The 14,595-nt window shown below is 43.1% G+C and overlaps 7 protein-coding genes across 7 annotated transcripts; 3 read left to right on the top strand and 4 right to left on the bottom strand.

Moving 5' to 3' along the window:
* Window positions 1-500: 500 nt before the first annotated feature.
* On the bottom strand, window positions 501-743 carry EAF01_008218 (uncharacterized protein; the record flags this gene model as incomplete). Its single annotated transcript, XM_038916474.1, has 1 exon — window positions 501-743. The coding sequence occupies one exon, from the start codon at window positions 741-743 to the stop codon at window positions 501-503; it is 243 nt and encodes an 80-aa protein (XP_038767836.1).
* On the bottom strand, window positions 744-2,232 carry EAF01_008217 (uncharacterized protein; the record flags this gene model as incomplete). The annotated part of the gene is made up of 5 exons (XM_038916473.1): window positions 744-860; window positions 913-1,286; window positions 1,348-1,785; window positions 1,844-1,869; window positions 1,976-2,232. The coding sequence occupies 5 exons, from the start codon at window positions 2,230-2,232 to the stop codon at window positions 744-746; spliced, it is 1,212 nt and encodes a 403-aa protein (XP_038767835.1).
* Window positions 2,233-3,210: 978 nt separating this feature from the next.
* Window positions 3,211-4,056, top strand: EAF01_008216 (uncharacterized protein; the record flags this gene model as incomplete). The annotated part of the gene is made up of 3 exons (XM_038916472.1): window positions 3,211-3,253; window positions 3,437-3,568; window positions 3,629-4,056. The coding sequence occupies 3 exons, from the start codon at window positions 3,211-3,213 to the stop codon at window positions 4,054-4,056; spliced, it is 603 nt and encodes a 200-aa protein (XP_038767834.1).
* A 787-nt stretch (window positions 4,057-4,843) lies between these two features.
* EAF01_008215 (uncharacterized protein) lies at window positions 4,844-6,427 on the bottom strand (the record flags this gene model as incomplete). The annotated part of the gene is made up of 6 exons (XM_038916471.1): window positions 4,844-5,723; window positions 5,776-6,005; window positions 6,058-6,172; window positions 6,230-6,282; window positions 6,336-6,374; window positions 6,425-6,427. The coding sequence occupies 6 exons, from the start codon at window positions 6,425-6,427 to the stop codon at window positions 4,844-4,846; spliced, it is 1,320 nt and encodes a 439-aa protein (XP_038767833.1).
* Window positions 6,428-6,823: 396 nt separating this feature from the next.
* On the top strand, window positions 6,824-8,891 carry EAF01_008214 (uncharacterized protein; the record flags this gene model as incomplete). The annotated part of the gene is made up of 5 exons (XM_038916470.1): window positions 6,824-6,871; window positions 6,928-6,979; window positions 7,030-7,685; window positions 7,735-7,854; window positions 7,935-8,891. 5 exons carry the CDS (start codon window positions 6,824-6,826, stop codon window positions 8,655-8,657), a joined length of 1,599 nt encoding a protein of 532 aa, XP_038767832.1. The 3' UTR covers window positions 8,658-8,891.
* Window positions 8,892-9,126: 235 nt separating this feature from the next.
* On the bottom strand, window positions 9,127-11,031 carry EAF01_008213 (uncharacterized protein; the record flags this gene model as incomplete). The annotated part of the gene is made up of 1 exon (XM_038916469.1): window positions 9,127-11,031. One exon carries the CDS (start codon window positions 11,029-11,031, stop codon window positions 9,127-9,129), a length of 1,905 nt encoding a protein of 634 aa, XP_038767831.1.
* Window positions 11,032-11,698: 667 nt separating this feature from the next.
* Window positions 11,699-14,595, top strand: EAF01_008212 (uncharacterized protein; the record flags this gene model as incomplete). Its single annotated transcript, XM_038916468.1, has 6 exons — window positions 11,699-11,761; window positions 11,854-11,930; window positions 11,989-12,277; window positions 12,349-13,013; window positions 13,093-14,099; window positions 14,336-14,595. The coding sequence occupies 6 exons, from the start codon at window positions 11,699-11,701 to the stop codon at window positions 14,593-14,595; spliced, it is 2,361 nt and encodes a 786-aa protein (XP_038767830.1).

The following is a 14,595-nucleotide window of genomic DNA, read 5'->3' as shown; positions in this document are numbered from 1 at the left end:
GGTTCGTCCCGGAGGCTTTGTCCCGCGTTCAATAATATGGTATACTACTCCATGTTTTAGTCAATCGACGAATTATATATACTAGCTATGCTTATTAAAGATTATATATATCAAGATCCAAGGCGATTCATTTATATCGATCGACCTCGCGTCTCGTTCATGAGGGGGTGAGGAGGGGTTAATTTTGTGGAGACCGAGATATTCGAAATAGATAGATGGGCCCCTGTCGTTTACTTGTCTACCGGTGGTTTTCGGTAAAGAGGTGAAATTGTAATTATCATAGGTATGTTAAAAATATAAATTTGATATATACACATTGCTACAGGATTAATCCATCAGCTTCCGATGTGCTTCTTGTCTCTTTGGTCTGGATAAGTCCAATACGATGGTTTATACTAGGCTCAAATGTCAAATCCTTCATTATGTCATCGTGAGACATTCGATACCTCGTTGAATCCAATCCGACATCACAACAAATTTAATACTCTCGTGACTTTTTCCTAAAAACCACTCAACTCAATCCTCATCGGCCCTAAACCATTAGCATCACTTCCACTTCCTGATACCACGCCTTCTGTCTGTGTCGCTAATCCTACCAAGATTGGTCCCTTCAATAGCCTCCTCAACCTCATCTTACCATTCATCTTTCTACCAGCATTCTCATCATCACTGCCACTCTTCGTCGTCAGTCTTTGGAACCCAGCTTGAATGTCCTCTAAAGACCCCAATCGCGTCTCTGGCATTCAGATAGCCGTTACAAAAACGGCCAGCAATGAGAAACCCCCGAACATGAAATAAGCACCATAACTAGAATGATCCAGAAAAATCGGTGTCAAGAACGCCACCAACCAATTTGTGAACTATAGTGCTATCAGTCAATCATCTTCATGCACTCATGTATTCAATAATTACAAAGTTCACCCCTTGAGCCAAACTATTCGCCTCATTTCTAGTCTTCATGAGTTGAATTTCACTGGCGTAAATCTTTCCCATGACCGCCCATGTCGTACAATACGTCAGCGCAAATATAAAAATTAAAACCACTACGACCCAGCGTCCAATCCCATAGGGGTGGACAGAGTTTGAAAGATATAGTGCGCCGATAATGAACATTGACGAAGATAGTATGATACCGCCAACAAGACCTGATGTACGACGCCCCCATCGATCATCGTAAAGGTAGCTGGAATGGTGATGGCGACCATAAGTATGGCACTCACACCCGAAGCGAGAAATGTGGACGTTTTTCCAGGGAGACCTGCAGTTTCGAAGAGAGTTGGTACGTACTATTTCATGTCAGTAATCTGTAGTCTAAAAATCCGTGAAAGTGATTCCACATATATAAACCTCCATCAATCCCACTTAATTGTAACGCCCCCAACAAGAAAACTGCCAAGAAAGTTTTGCTCCTATACTCTTTCTCAAAAATTCTCAAAAAGCCCCTGATTCCCTTCTTTACATCCACAGATACTGGAACTGGAACTAAAATGTCCTTCTCCGCTTCTTCATTCTCAATCTCCAATCTTTCTAGTGCCTGTAATGCTTCTTCTCTTCTCCCCTTATGAAGTAGCCATCTTGGTGAATCCGGAAAGTAAGCACAGAAAGCCGCGAGGACAACAGCAGGTAACGACTGAACGATAAACGGCGCTCGCCACGACATCGAAGACTCCAAACGGGCAGAACCAAAACAAGTAAAATATCCTGCGCAAACACCAGCTGTCACATGAATTGTGGTAGCGAGACGAACATTCCTCGTGATGCACATGGTGCTGTCTTGGTGATATACTTAGCTTGATGTTAGAAACTGCATATCATTCAATCCAATAATCTCAATCAAACTCACACACTAACACACCCCAACCACAAACCCTCGCCTAAACCAGCGAGTGCTCTTCCCGCTAACAAAACCCCAATTCATCTGCACCAGCTTCCATTCCCGTCCCTAACGTAAAACAAGTGATCCGGCTATAATCACATAAAGATGGCCGATTTCTCAGCCAATTTACCACCAAAAATAGAGGGCATAGCACCAGTCATCATGATTAATGAAACTGTAAACCCACGGAGTAGGGGTGATAGATCTCCGATTTTCGAGGTAAAAGATGGCATACTGGTGATTGCACCAATGGATCCGGTATCGTAGCCATTGAGGAAACCACTCCGGGAAATAAGAGAGGCAAAGATAGTGTAGCCTTTGGGTTTTGATAGGGTGATGGGTTTGGGTGAGAACATTGGGACAGATCAATATTGACTGTGAAAGTGGATGAAAGTTTTGACGAGAAATAAAATGAAACAAAAAATAAACAATTCCCGTGCTTTTTTAACACATCCTCAAATATAAGTGTTTTGAACATCATTTCATTGATGGTACATTCAAAACGGTGATCACATCGACACGCCCTTCACTCGTCGCGCCTTTCACTTGTCAAGGCATGTAAGATCTGATCTGACATATATGATCGGCAAAGAATATCCAATCCCATCATTTGCCATGGCTTCACTACAGCCTTGAATACATAAACGCAATTCAACTCTGATAATATTGTTCCACTTACTATGAGTACACCTGCAATCTGATCAGAAGAACGAGTGTAAATTAAAGCCAGAAGAGGAGGAAAACGAGAATATTTTCATACTATAATCATCATCCGAACCTTGGGAAGAACCCAACCACGGGCTGCCTTTCCGTGAACTGGACTGCGAATATCTGATGTCGATGAAGGAGATAGAGCATGCACATCATCGATCCAATGTGCGGATTGAGAATACGACCACCAGACGTGTTGATAAATTTTGCACTCGAAAAAGACGCGAAACTCCCCTCACTCACGTGAACTGCACCGAGTACTACTTATTCATTATTACACCCACCTGAATAGAAGGTTCGTCATGTTGTAACAGAGCCATTATCTAGTTACTAGACTTCTTAGTAAATTAGTTTGGATAGAATTGCAATTAGACATCAAATTCTCTAGGGGATTCGTTATGATAATCTTGTGTCCCTGATTGATAGTTGTTTGTTGCTCAACCTACCAGACCACGTAGACCACATCCAACATCTTCAATGATTCAACTACTCCCTCAAATCTTTATAGGATGATTCACATCCCAGATTTCTTTCGACACTGGTGGATTTATTTCGTTATTTCATTATAGCATTTAATCATTTACTTTGTCCATCCAGCTCATCGCATTCCATGTCCGTGAAAAATGTCTATCAACCTTATGATTCGTGCCAGTGACCTTCCAGACGGTACAGAGCCCTCGATGAACTTTCTTGATTCTTCATTTTTTCAAAATGTTCCTGGCCAGTAGTTACCAACACCAGCAGAAGTTCTCGCATTGTCTGGCAATGGGGCGAGGAAACGCCAACCTCCTCCTGTCATTTTCGAGCATTTGAATCTTCTTGTTAAATGAGGTCGTTACGTTACGGTAGCTGAAGCACAATGTCTTTGGATAATCAGAAAGAACCTTGGGGATGAAGTTCCTGTTCCGGAAATCTATGGCTGGAGAGTTGATGGGGATTACGTATTTATATACATGGAATTACCTCAGGATCCTTTCATCGGTATGTTATCAGAATTCAGGAAGCCCCTAGCATCGTTCTCAATGTCTAACTTCTTTATAGGCTCCCTCAGTCGGGGTCATCTTTCAGATATCATAATTGAGAGCCAACCTCCTGGCGGCCTATTTGCAATTATTAAACAATTTAGCGAGTGCTTTTCTTCGCTACCCTGGCTTGGTTTTACACTTGCGAGTAACTTCAAGGACCCTTGGAGGGAGTATCTACCAGATGACGGGTCGATTAAACCAACGCCTGGGGACTTATATCGAGGTAATATCATCGTTTCTCCCACAACACCGCCCCGTGCGCTTGCAATTATCGACTGGGCTCATTGTGGATGGTTTCCTGATTATTGGGAATACTGCAAGGCAGCTCATACATGTTTGTATGGAGGGAAATGGCTGAATAAATGGTTCCCGAAGTTCCTGACTCCATGGGTTGAGGTGCATGGGATTTTTGCCGAATATACATATGGGATGGGAGCTTTCTGAACTTGAATGCCTTTTCTCTATAGTAACTGATCTTTAGTTGAAGCTTTCAGGGTTTTTATCTGAATCAAGGCTGTCTTGAGTTAGTTTTTTCGAAACATATTTTTAACTATATCTAAGGAGTCATTTTGGGACCGAAGTGAGCCATCCGTTATCTTGAAGACGGGAAGGTTGGCGCAAACGTCGAATTTCGAGATGAGTTCTCTTGCATAATCAATTCATAGCATCCCAAGATTTATATAGTGTTGCTATTTTCTCATAAATTAATCCTACGATTGCCTTTTCCAAGTTGAACGCGCATTCTTTCAGCCCAAAAGTCGAGCTTGAGCCAATTTATAACCCCCATTTCTTGTTCATCACTTGACTGTATTTGCTTTGATACCAAATATAATAAGCTGGTTGCCGTTACTTGAGGGTACCATTTTAAAGGGTCAAGATGAGGATCTAATATTGTTAGGTTGGAAGAGACAGGATAACGAGGCCGCAAAGTGTGTGGCTTTTTGATCTCATTTGCACGTCTTGCGTGTATATTAATATAGCAAAATTTGATTTCTTTCAACTGACTTTCTGATAAATCAAGCAGTCATGTAAAACGAACCAGTTCGAATAAGAGCACCGGGTATTCCTGAAAATCTGCAAGTGTGACGAGCTGGGAATCTCATGGCTCGTTACTCAACTTTCGCGAAGTGAATAATTGTTTTAAACGAAGTGATCATGAATATTGATTCATTAATGCTATCTTATACACCAACGCCAGCTAATATACACCCCTCTAGTCTTTAATAGACTTCTAGTTGTATTGCATATAAGTGGCAGTGGAGTTGAACTTCAAGTTACCCTTGATGACCTTGTCAACTGCGCTCAAGAAATCCTTTTCTGTCGCGACCTTTCTTCTAGCACGAATAGCAAACATTCCTGCCTCTGTGCAAACACTTCGAAGTTCAGCACCAGTAGAATTGGGGCAGAGACGTGAAATCAATTCCCATCTAATGTCTCTCTCGACAGACATACTCTTGGCGTGGATTCTAAGAATGTTTGCTCGTCCCTCGAGATCTGGTAGCGAAAATTCGATCTTTCTGTCGATACGTCCAGGTCTCATCAACGCGGGATCCAGGGTAGAAGGTCTGTTTGTAGCGAACATGACCTTGATGTTTCCTCTCGCGTCGAATCCATCAAGTTGGGTAATTAATTCCAACATGGTTCTTTGTACTTCGTTGTCTCCTCCGGCACCATCATCGAAACGAGCCCCTCCGACTGCATCAATCTCATCGAAGAAAATGATACAAGCTTTCTTCGTCCTAGCCATTTCGAACAATTCACGAACCATTCTAGCACCCTCTCCGACATATTTCTGCACCAACTCACTACCAATAACTCGAATAAATGTAGCATCGGTTCTGTTGGCGACAGCTCTAGCGCAAAGTGTTTTTCCAGTTCCTGGAGGACCATAAAGTAAAGCACCTTTGGGTGGGTCGATACCAAGGTTGACAAATCGTTCTGGTGATAACAGTGGCATTTCGACGACTTCTCGTAGCTTTTCGACCTGTTCCTTGCAACCTCCAACATCACCATATGTAACATCAGGCTTCTCCTCAACTGTCATCATCGTAACACTAGCATCGATTTTCGGAGGTAAGGGTAATAAGATTTGGTACTTGTTGCGGTCGACACTATTTGAGATAGGATTAGCTTTGTAAATAATTGAGATCGCATTCCGCATACCCAACTCTCATTCCTTCCTCGATATCTGTAGGACTGACACGATCGCCAAGGTTCACAACGAATTTCGCGATCTGCTTAACATTGATGACATATTTGCTCTTTTCCGTATCCTTCTCGTCTTGAATAATCTTCGTACATCTTGCAACTTGTAAAGGTTGCTCTTCTGACATCCGTTGTCTATCTGCTGCTACATCCCATAAATGAGGTGGCGCCAATCCGGTATCTGATTCCTGTTGGACATTTAGGCCCTGTTTGTATATGCTATAAATCCTGAGCTCCTACCTTTACGCCAATCTTCTCATTCACACTTGTTTGCTTCTCTTTGATCTGCTGTTCGAGTTTCTTCAGCGCGGCACCATATGGAGCTGCGCCGTAGGTTTTTAGGACTTGAATATCTCTACGATTTATTAGATACTGGAATGACGCGATAATGCGATGACCTGGATAACTTTACTCATCTGATAAAGGTGTGATCTTCTTCTCTTCAACCTCGTCGTCGGCGAAGTCCTATGTACTTGTCAGAAGGAGTCTTAGCAGCTTGGGTGCTCATATATATATACCTTCTTGTAGTTCTCCCAGTTTTGTCCCTTTGCGCTGACCTTCGAGATTGTTAGTCAAATATATAAACACCAGGCAATGAAGTACGGACCATGATGAGAGCTGAGTGACGAAAGGCACGATGTTGTAAGGTTGTGTTTTAGCTGAAGATTTGATGGATGAAGTTTCGTAGAATTGGTCGTTTGCGTAGAGATTAAAAATCTAAGGGTAATATACTGTCCTAACCCAAATTCCTTTCAATGTGGTGGAGAAAATGTGGTTGTGAGAAGTTTAGTTCGTTGTGTTGATAATCCTCCCATAGCTCTTAGGTATCCAAAGGTACGTCGGCGTTGCTTGATAAGCTAGTCCAAGATAAGGTTAGCCGATTTTTCAAAATTCGAAATCTCAAGACAGACGCGCAGTAGCAGTAGAAACGCGACGACGTCACTTCTTAACATATTCTGAGATTAAACGTTCCAGATTTCCTACAGCCAATACCAGATACTTCAAGATGGCTCTTACTCAATCAGCAGGAAATTCTACCAACAATGCCTTTAAGGTGGGACATTTAAGTAGCTTAGAGGGGTTGTTCAGTATAGCTAATGTGGTCTGTAGGACAAGGAAAAGCCTATGGCCGTTCGAAATGCCAACATTCTGGCTGCCAGAGGTGTGTTTGGAAAAGTAAAATCATGCGGAAGTGAAGCTGACAAAATACAGCTGTCGCAGATGCATGCAGAACCTCCCTCGGTCCTAGGGGAATGGACAAGATGATTCAAGACGGCAAGGGAGGAACACTTATCACAAACGATGGAAGCACTATGATGAAGAGTATGGCAGTTATGCATCCTTCTGCGAAGATGTTGGTCGATCTTTCAGCAGCACAAGATGTAGAGGCTGGAGACGGAACTACCTCAGTTGTGGTTATCTGTGGAAGTCTGTTGGGTGCTGCAGATAAATTACTAGGAAAGGGAATCCATCCTTCAGTTATTGCCGAATCTTTCCAAAGAGCTGCTGCAGCTTCAGTCCAAATTCTCCACGACATGTCGGTCCCAGTTGCTCTCAGCGACACCGCAACTCTTTTACAAGCCGCCAACACATCTCTTTCTTCCAAAATCGTTTCACAATACTCAAATCTTCTCGGCCCTATGGCAGTAAACGCTGTTACAAAGACAATCGATATCAAGACTGCAGAAAATGTGGATTTGAAGAACATCAGAATAGTTAAAAAGTCGGGAGGTACCATCGAAGATAGTGAAATGGTTGAGGGTGTTGTTTTGACTCAAGGTGTTTTGAAGAACGGAGGTGGACCTATTAGAATGGAGAAGGCAAAGATTGGACTTATTCAATTTCAACTCAGTCCTCCAAAGCCTGATGTAAGTCATTTCGAGAAATCATAAATCGAATACTGCTAACGTATTTCAGATGGAAAATCAAATCGTTGTCAACGACTATCGACAAATGGATAAGATTTTGAAAGAGGAGCGAACATATTTATTGAATTTAGTTAAAAAGATCAAGAAGGCGAAGTGTAACGTTTTATTGGTATGTTATGTTATAGTTCTTTCCCAGAATGTCTTTTTGTACAACCTATTTATCATGGGAGTGCTAACAACGACCTGTAGATCCAAAAGTCTATCCTCCGTGATGCTGTTAATGAACTCTCCCTCCACTTCCTCGCCAAACTCAACATCCTCTGTATCAAAGACATCGAGCGTGATGAAGTAGAATTTATCTGCAAATCTACCGGCTGCAAACCTATCGCTGACATTGACTCTTTCACCGAAGATAAACTCGGTTCAGCCGACCTCGTCGAAGAAGCCCAAACTTCCGGTTCCAGACTTGTTAAGATCACCGGTACAAAGAGCGCAGGCAAGACCGTTTCCATCGTCTGCCGTGGTGCCAACTCCCTCATTCTCGACGAAGCCGAGCGCAGTCTTCACGATGCTCTTTGCGTCGTTAGATGTTTAGTCAAAAAGAAGGCATTGATTGCCGGAGGTGGAGCTCCAGAGATCGAAATCGCATCGCAATTAGCACAGCAAGCACGAGAATTGACCGGTACTGAAGCTATTTGCTGGAAGGCATTCGCTGACGCCATGGAAGTAATCCCCACCACTCTTGCCGAGAACGCAGGTCTCAATAGCATCAAAGTCGTCACCGAACTGCGCCACAAACATGCAAACGGAGAGAAGAATGCAGGTGTCAGTATCAAGAGTGGAGGTGTCAAGGTTGATATTGCGGATGAAAATGTGTTGCAACCACTTTTGGTCAGCACGAGTGCTATTGAATTGGCGGCTGAGACGGTGAAAATGATTTTACGTATTGATGATATCGCTTTATCCAGATAAAATGTCCGTATCTAAAGCAGAAATTTAAGGAAAAGTTGATGATTATGATATCAGATGTACATTAATGCATGGCGGCGAGTGGGATATCATTATAGAGATGGATATTTCGCTTAACCCCTTTTGGCATCAGCTCTAATGAATGAATCATGATTGTCCTACGGAACAAATCTATGTTTACTGGTGCAGCTCTGAAGGGATATGAACCTTGAACATTCAAGGAGTTTGAATTACTGTGAATTATGAAGTGAAGACCAATGCCCAAGTCTTTAAGCAGAGAGTTCTAGTTTTTGTTTCCGTTGTAATCAAATTACCGTGCAACTTTTTATTCGGTAAATTATACAACCTTCTCTCATGGTTTCAGAAACTGAAAGGGTCTAAGGGGCCTGTCTATAACAATCAAACTCTACTTCTACTTCTACTTCCCTTTTATATAATCCACCCCTTTTCTCTTCCCCTCCCATTCCCAAATCTATTTGACACCCACAACTACCAAATTCCTCGGACTCATCCCGTATTCAAAAACCCCCTCCACCCACGCATCCCTACACTCTCCTCTCTCTACCGCTTCTCGCAAAAACACATATCGATCAACTACAATCATCGATTCTATAACCCCAGCACTGAACGCCATTAATGACCAAATGATACTGAGTTCTTGCTTCCTCGCCAAATACTGAGACTCGTAAGCTTGGATCTCGACATCGGTGATATGGCCGACTTTTTCTTGGACCATTGACGAGACGTCTGAGCGAGGAACTTGTGGTTCCTTGGAAGAAGAAGCTGGTGTCGCGGTTAATTTTTGAATCGCGCCTCGAACGTAACTGGTAAAAGATTCGTAGCAGGATTTTCGGAGGGAACCGATTATAATTGGGGTTGTGGTGATGGGCTCTTCTTCTTTGTCTTCGCAGCATTCTGTGGTGTTGCATCTTGTGGAAGTGAAAGTTCGTTTGTCGAGATGGTCGGAGGTGTCTAATGGGATGGCTTGTACAACGCCGTAATCCAGGAATAGCTTTTGGAGTAGAGCGCGATAGAAGTGGCGTGTGAAAAATGAATCGCTGTCTTTGGCGGTCCAGTTTGCAGGCGCTTGAACACCCATCATTCGAGAGGTTATGTTGAGTGTGATGCCGTGTTCGTTGTAGGTTGATAGGCGGTTGGACATGGGGAAACCGTGGGGATCTGATGTGGGGGTTGAAGTGGAAGAAGGGGGTGGAAGATTCAGAGCACGGAGATTGGGACGGAGGAGAGGATGTTTGTAGGAAGGAGTGTTGAGACGTTCGGAGAGAAGGTTGTAGCAGCAGCCTACAATGGCTATAGCGTGAACTGAAGGATTGAGGAGGAGAGAGCGGATTCCATGATGTGAGAGGTTGCCGCAGGAATGGATGGATATAGCCATTAGGTTTATTTCTGAGGGTATCGCTTCCGAGACGCGGGAAATGATATCTTCTTTAGCAGGAGCGGTAGAACCTGGTTCGGAAATGATGTTGAGATCACCGTCTGGGGCTGAAATTTTCAAATCCTCAATTTGAGATACCACATCTGATAGATCTCCATCTTCAACTCGATGTTCCACATATTGAATATATCCCTTTCCAACAGCCGGGGTATATATCGTCTGTAAAGCCCTCGCTGGTCGTAAATCTGCCTCTTCATCTCTATCGACTTTACCTTCTGCTCTTTTAGTCTTCGCTACCTCTCCCATAATCTTCTCCCTAAAAACTTTCTTATTCCTCATAACTTTTTCCCTCTCCGCCATCCCCGCCAAAATATCCATACTCTTCGCCCCCTCAATATTCCCCCCCTTACTCTCCACCGCCACAATCCACCTATTCCACGGCGGACTCGCTAACGTCCTCCCCAAATAATTCTGCCCACTCCCAAAATCCACAAAATGCGTGATTTCCTTTCCACTTTCCTCCTTCACCTCATCCGCAACCCTCGTTACATAATCCGCAAAATTCGTCACCTCGTGTATTTTCTTCGGAATCATACCCACAGCCACATGTCTTGGTAATTTCCTCGCACTGAGATTTTTCTTCTCCACGCTTCGGATCAGTGAATGTTTGCGGATATTGAGGATATATGTGATGAGCGATTCTGGCGGCGGATGGGCCATATCACGTGCCAATGAAAGATCATCCCGCATGAGCAAATCGAGAAAATCCATCGAGGGATAATCGAGTAACCAGGCGCGCCATTCTTCGGGGAGAATCTTATGGTAGAGACTTGGTTCTCGGATGAAGAAATCGAGAATATGGACGCCTCCGCATAGGGTTTGAAAAAGGGTAGAGGTGGTTGCAAAGTTTAGGAGTGAGTCGACATATTCATCTGCGGTGGAAAAATCATCTGGATAAGGAAGTGGTTTTTCTGGAGGCATGGTAAGGTTTGTTGGATATGTTTTTATTTGGTTTCTGATTTTCTGTGAATTTTTTAAGGATGATTATATTAAACCTTGAATTTTTTTCAACATCTTTTTTTTTTGATAATAATAAATAATACAAGCACAATGTGCGGCTAATAATTAGTGGTAAAAATTCACGAGCCTCATGTTCCTTATAATTTTCAGTCTCACAAACGCATACCTAGTACATAATAACATGTAGCTATTCGAAATCTCTACAAATATAACCATCATTTCTTCCTTCGTTGTATCCTTATAAATATTTATTAGAAAATTATTGTATTAATTGAGGTCCAAATTTGACCTCTGATTATTAATCCTATTTTTACCAGACAGCTAAGTAAGTTTCTTGAATCATGACGGTACAGAATCATTAATAATCCAAAAGAATTCTGCTATCTACCCCAAAGATTTGTCCTGCCAAGTAAGTCAATTAATGAAAGACATCCCAAAAAAGCTTATTGTGTTAATCCGTACCAGATCTAAGGTTACTCCCCTCTCTCCCCCTCCCCACATGGAAATCTAGCCCTCCCTCTTTCTGGAAGTCAATACGTCAAACTATGAACTCGATCACTCAAAATCTAAGCTTATATACGCAGTAATTGGTGAGCTGCCATGGATCAAGATACTGAACCTTCAAAAAATGGAATCTCCTCCACTACTCAGACTCGGTCATCTGGCGGCCGTCGACATGCCTGTGATCGTTGTCAGAGGCAAAAATTGAAGGTTTGTTCTAGTCTCGGATGATTAATTCGATCATGCTTCATCATGCTGGTATTACATGCTAAAAACATCTAGTGTGATATCGAAAAACCATGTCTATTATGTGTTCGTTCAGGGGCTTCGTGTGTAACAACACCGTCTAGAGCTTCAAGGTATGTGCTATACGAGCTTATGGATGCTATGAAAGCTGACCAGAACTCTCGTTGAAAGAAAATCGAAGCAATTCCGGAGAAAAACGGTCCACAAGAGTACCGCTACCCCTAGTGCTTCGGGGACGCCCCCGGCCACCCACAAAGACTGCGACTCTGGACCGTCAAATTCGCAAACTAAATATTTCCTAGATCATCCTCAACCCGTGGGTCAAGGAGAAAAGGGCCTCTATTCAAGTCCAGCTCTGTCAAACTCACTGCATGACGATGACACAATATCTCAACAAACTACACCGTTCCCCGCGCCAGATAAGTATGCTGAGATGTCTACGATTGGACTTACAAGTAAGGTAATTAAACACCATACCTGATAAGATGACCCTCTGGTAACCTGTAAGATCTGATTGCTAAACATGAACAGCTTTTTCACATTCACAAGCAAGAGTCAATCAACTCTTTGGCAGAAAGCTATAGTACAAATGCTATTCCAGGCGGAGACTTCGTAAATACCCATAGCAAAGATCGCCAGACGGTTCAGTCAGTTAGCTTAGACTCGCTGTTTCCAGGATTTACTTTTCCACCACGGCCAATTTGCGATTTTCTTGTAGAGTCCTACAGAAAGTCGGTGCATTGGTTCATGTTGCTTTTCCACGAAGCTTCATTTGCAAGCGAGTACAGGGAGGTGATGGATAGCCAAGCGGCTAGTCCTCGTCAACTTGGAACCGTTGTACTCTTTCTAATGGTGTTCGCTATGGGAGAGCGGTACACTACCGGTGAAGAAGTTTTGGAAGCCTGTGGGACGAATCTGGACGTAGAAGCACTCCAGCAGCGAATGCTCAAAGAAGTACAAGCACATCTTTTTGATGTTATCGATATTGGTGGAATTGAGTCGGTCCAGATTTGTGTTTTGCTAAGTTCGTTTTATATGTACAATGGTAGACCAAACCTAGCTTTGGCTATATTGGGAGCAGGGATACGAAGCTCACAGGCCATTGGACTACACAAGGAGTCTTTGTGGGGACCTCTTACCGAGACTGTCAAGGAGGTTCGACGCCGCACATGGTGGGCACTCTATGTTTATGACAGGTAAGTCTAGATTCTATAAGTTATTAATTTTCCAATGGTCGAAAGTCTTCTGTTGCATTAAAACTAAACCTCCTCTCAGGTTCTCGTCGATTACATACGGGCGGCCCTTATCCATCAACGATTCTGATTGTGATGTACGCATGCCCGGTAATCTGGATGATGCCTCCAGCGTCCATCCACTGTTGAATTCTCTAGAGCTTTTGGATGCAGATTCTTCAACTCAAGTCACCTTAAACTCGTACCATCGATTCAAATTCGCTTTGTATGCTATTGCAACTCCTATTATTGGTGATATTTATAATTTGAAAAACTCAAATCCCTCGAACATGGCACAACAGGCTGTATCGATTAATGCAAATCTCGTGAGGTTGTTTGACCAACTGCCTCCAGAACTAAAGCTAAATTCAAATACAGATTTCGATGTTAGCAATCTTTCAGCTTCTGAGGTCAGGATATGCAGGTTATTCCAGCTACAAGCTCTTGTATTGCAGCTAGCATATGACAATATTCAAATAATTCTTCACCGGCCATTTCTTCGATACAATCATTGTTTGGCTGGACTTCCTTCATCTGCTGCGTCTGATTTACGTTCCACAAGCTTGGAGCAATGCAGGCATTGCGCCAGACGAACCTGTAACATTTCACCGCGTTACTCAGATCTTCTCCTAGCTGCTCGAGACACCCATGCTGTTGCATATGTCGCTATTCAGAATTTCAGAGCAGGAGTCACATTAGGAATGGTGGCTTTGTCAGACCCAGGTTCGGAACAAGCACAGAATGCAAAAAGAGGGGTCTCGAATTCCATATCCCTTCAGAGGATGCTCGCAGTATCTTCCATCGTTCCATTACAAACGGTGAAGGTTTTGGAGGAGCTTCTACGACTTATATTCAAAAGAGAAATGGAGATAATGCTTCATGGTCCTCCATTAAATCTGGAGACTGGCAAAGTCGCTCCCAATTTTTCGCAGCAGGAACAAGAAATCAATGAGTCGCCTCATAATCATGTGCAAAATAAGGCAACACTACCCAAATATCCGCCATTGCAGACTTCGCAAACCGTTGTGATGGACCCCGTGCAAGATTCCCGTGAATTTAGAGACAGATAGCCGCAAGCAGAAATGAGGCCAGCGCAAGAGCTTAGTATTGGCATGGATTGGAACAATTGGTCTTTTGATGCAGGAATTGATAATGCCCTAGAATCTATCCAACAAGGTATTTCACCCTCTATTTCAATGCCTTCGCTATCTGCGAAACGTCTTATCCCAGCTGTCATTTTACTCTTAAGAAAAAAAGTCGTGCTGAGCTAATATTTTGACTCACAGTTCTCTGGCAAAATTCGCATCCGGTGACAAGTTCAGAAACATTGTCTATGAATACTACTGGCTTATGTGGAAATGCATGTGGACCGCAAAGGCAGGTGGCGGTTGACGATTTAGAAAATCCGATCACTCTCCCACCAGAAGTAGTTCAATCTTTCGACGTAAACGGGACTTTAGGACAGAGTTCCTGCGATCTATATGGACAGTGTTGGATGTGGAATTGGGATATCTCTGATGGGGATAAGGGACCCCGCTTCGGGTAA

Source organism: Botrytis porri (genome assembly GCF_014898465.1).
Source record: "Botrytis porri strain MUCL 3234 chromosome Unknown BPOR_011, whole genome shotgun sequence".
Lineage (NCBI taxonomy): Eukaryota > Fungi > Ascomycota > Leotiomycetes > Helotiales > Sclerotiniaceae > Botrytis > Botrytis porri.
The sequence above is the reverse complement of the archived record's forward strand: the minus strand, read 5'-3'. Positions and strand labels throughout refer to the sequence as shown.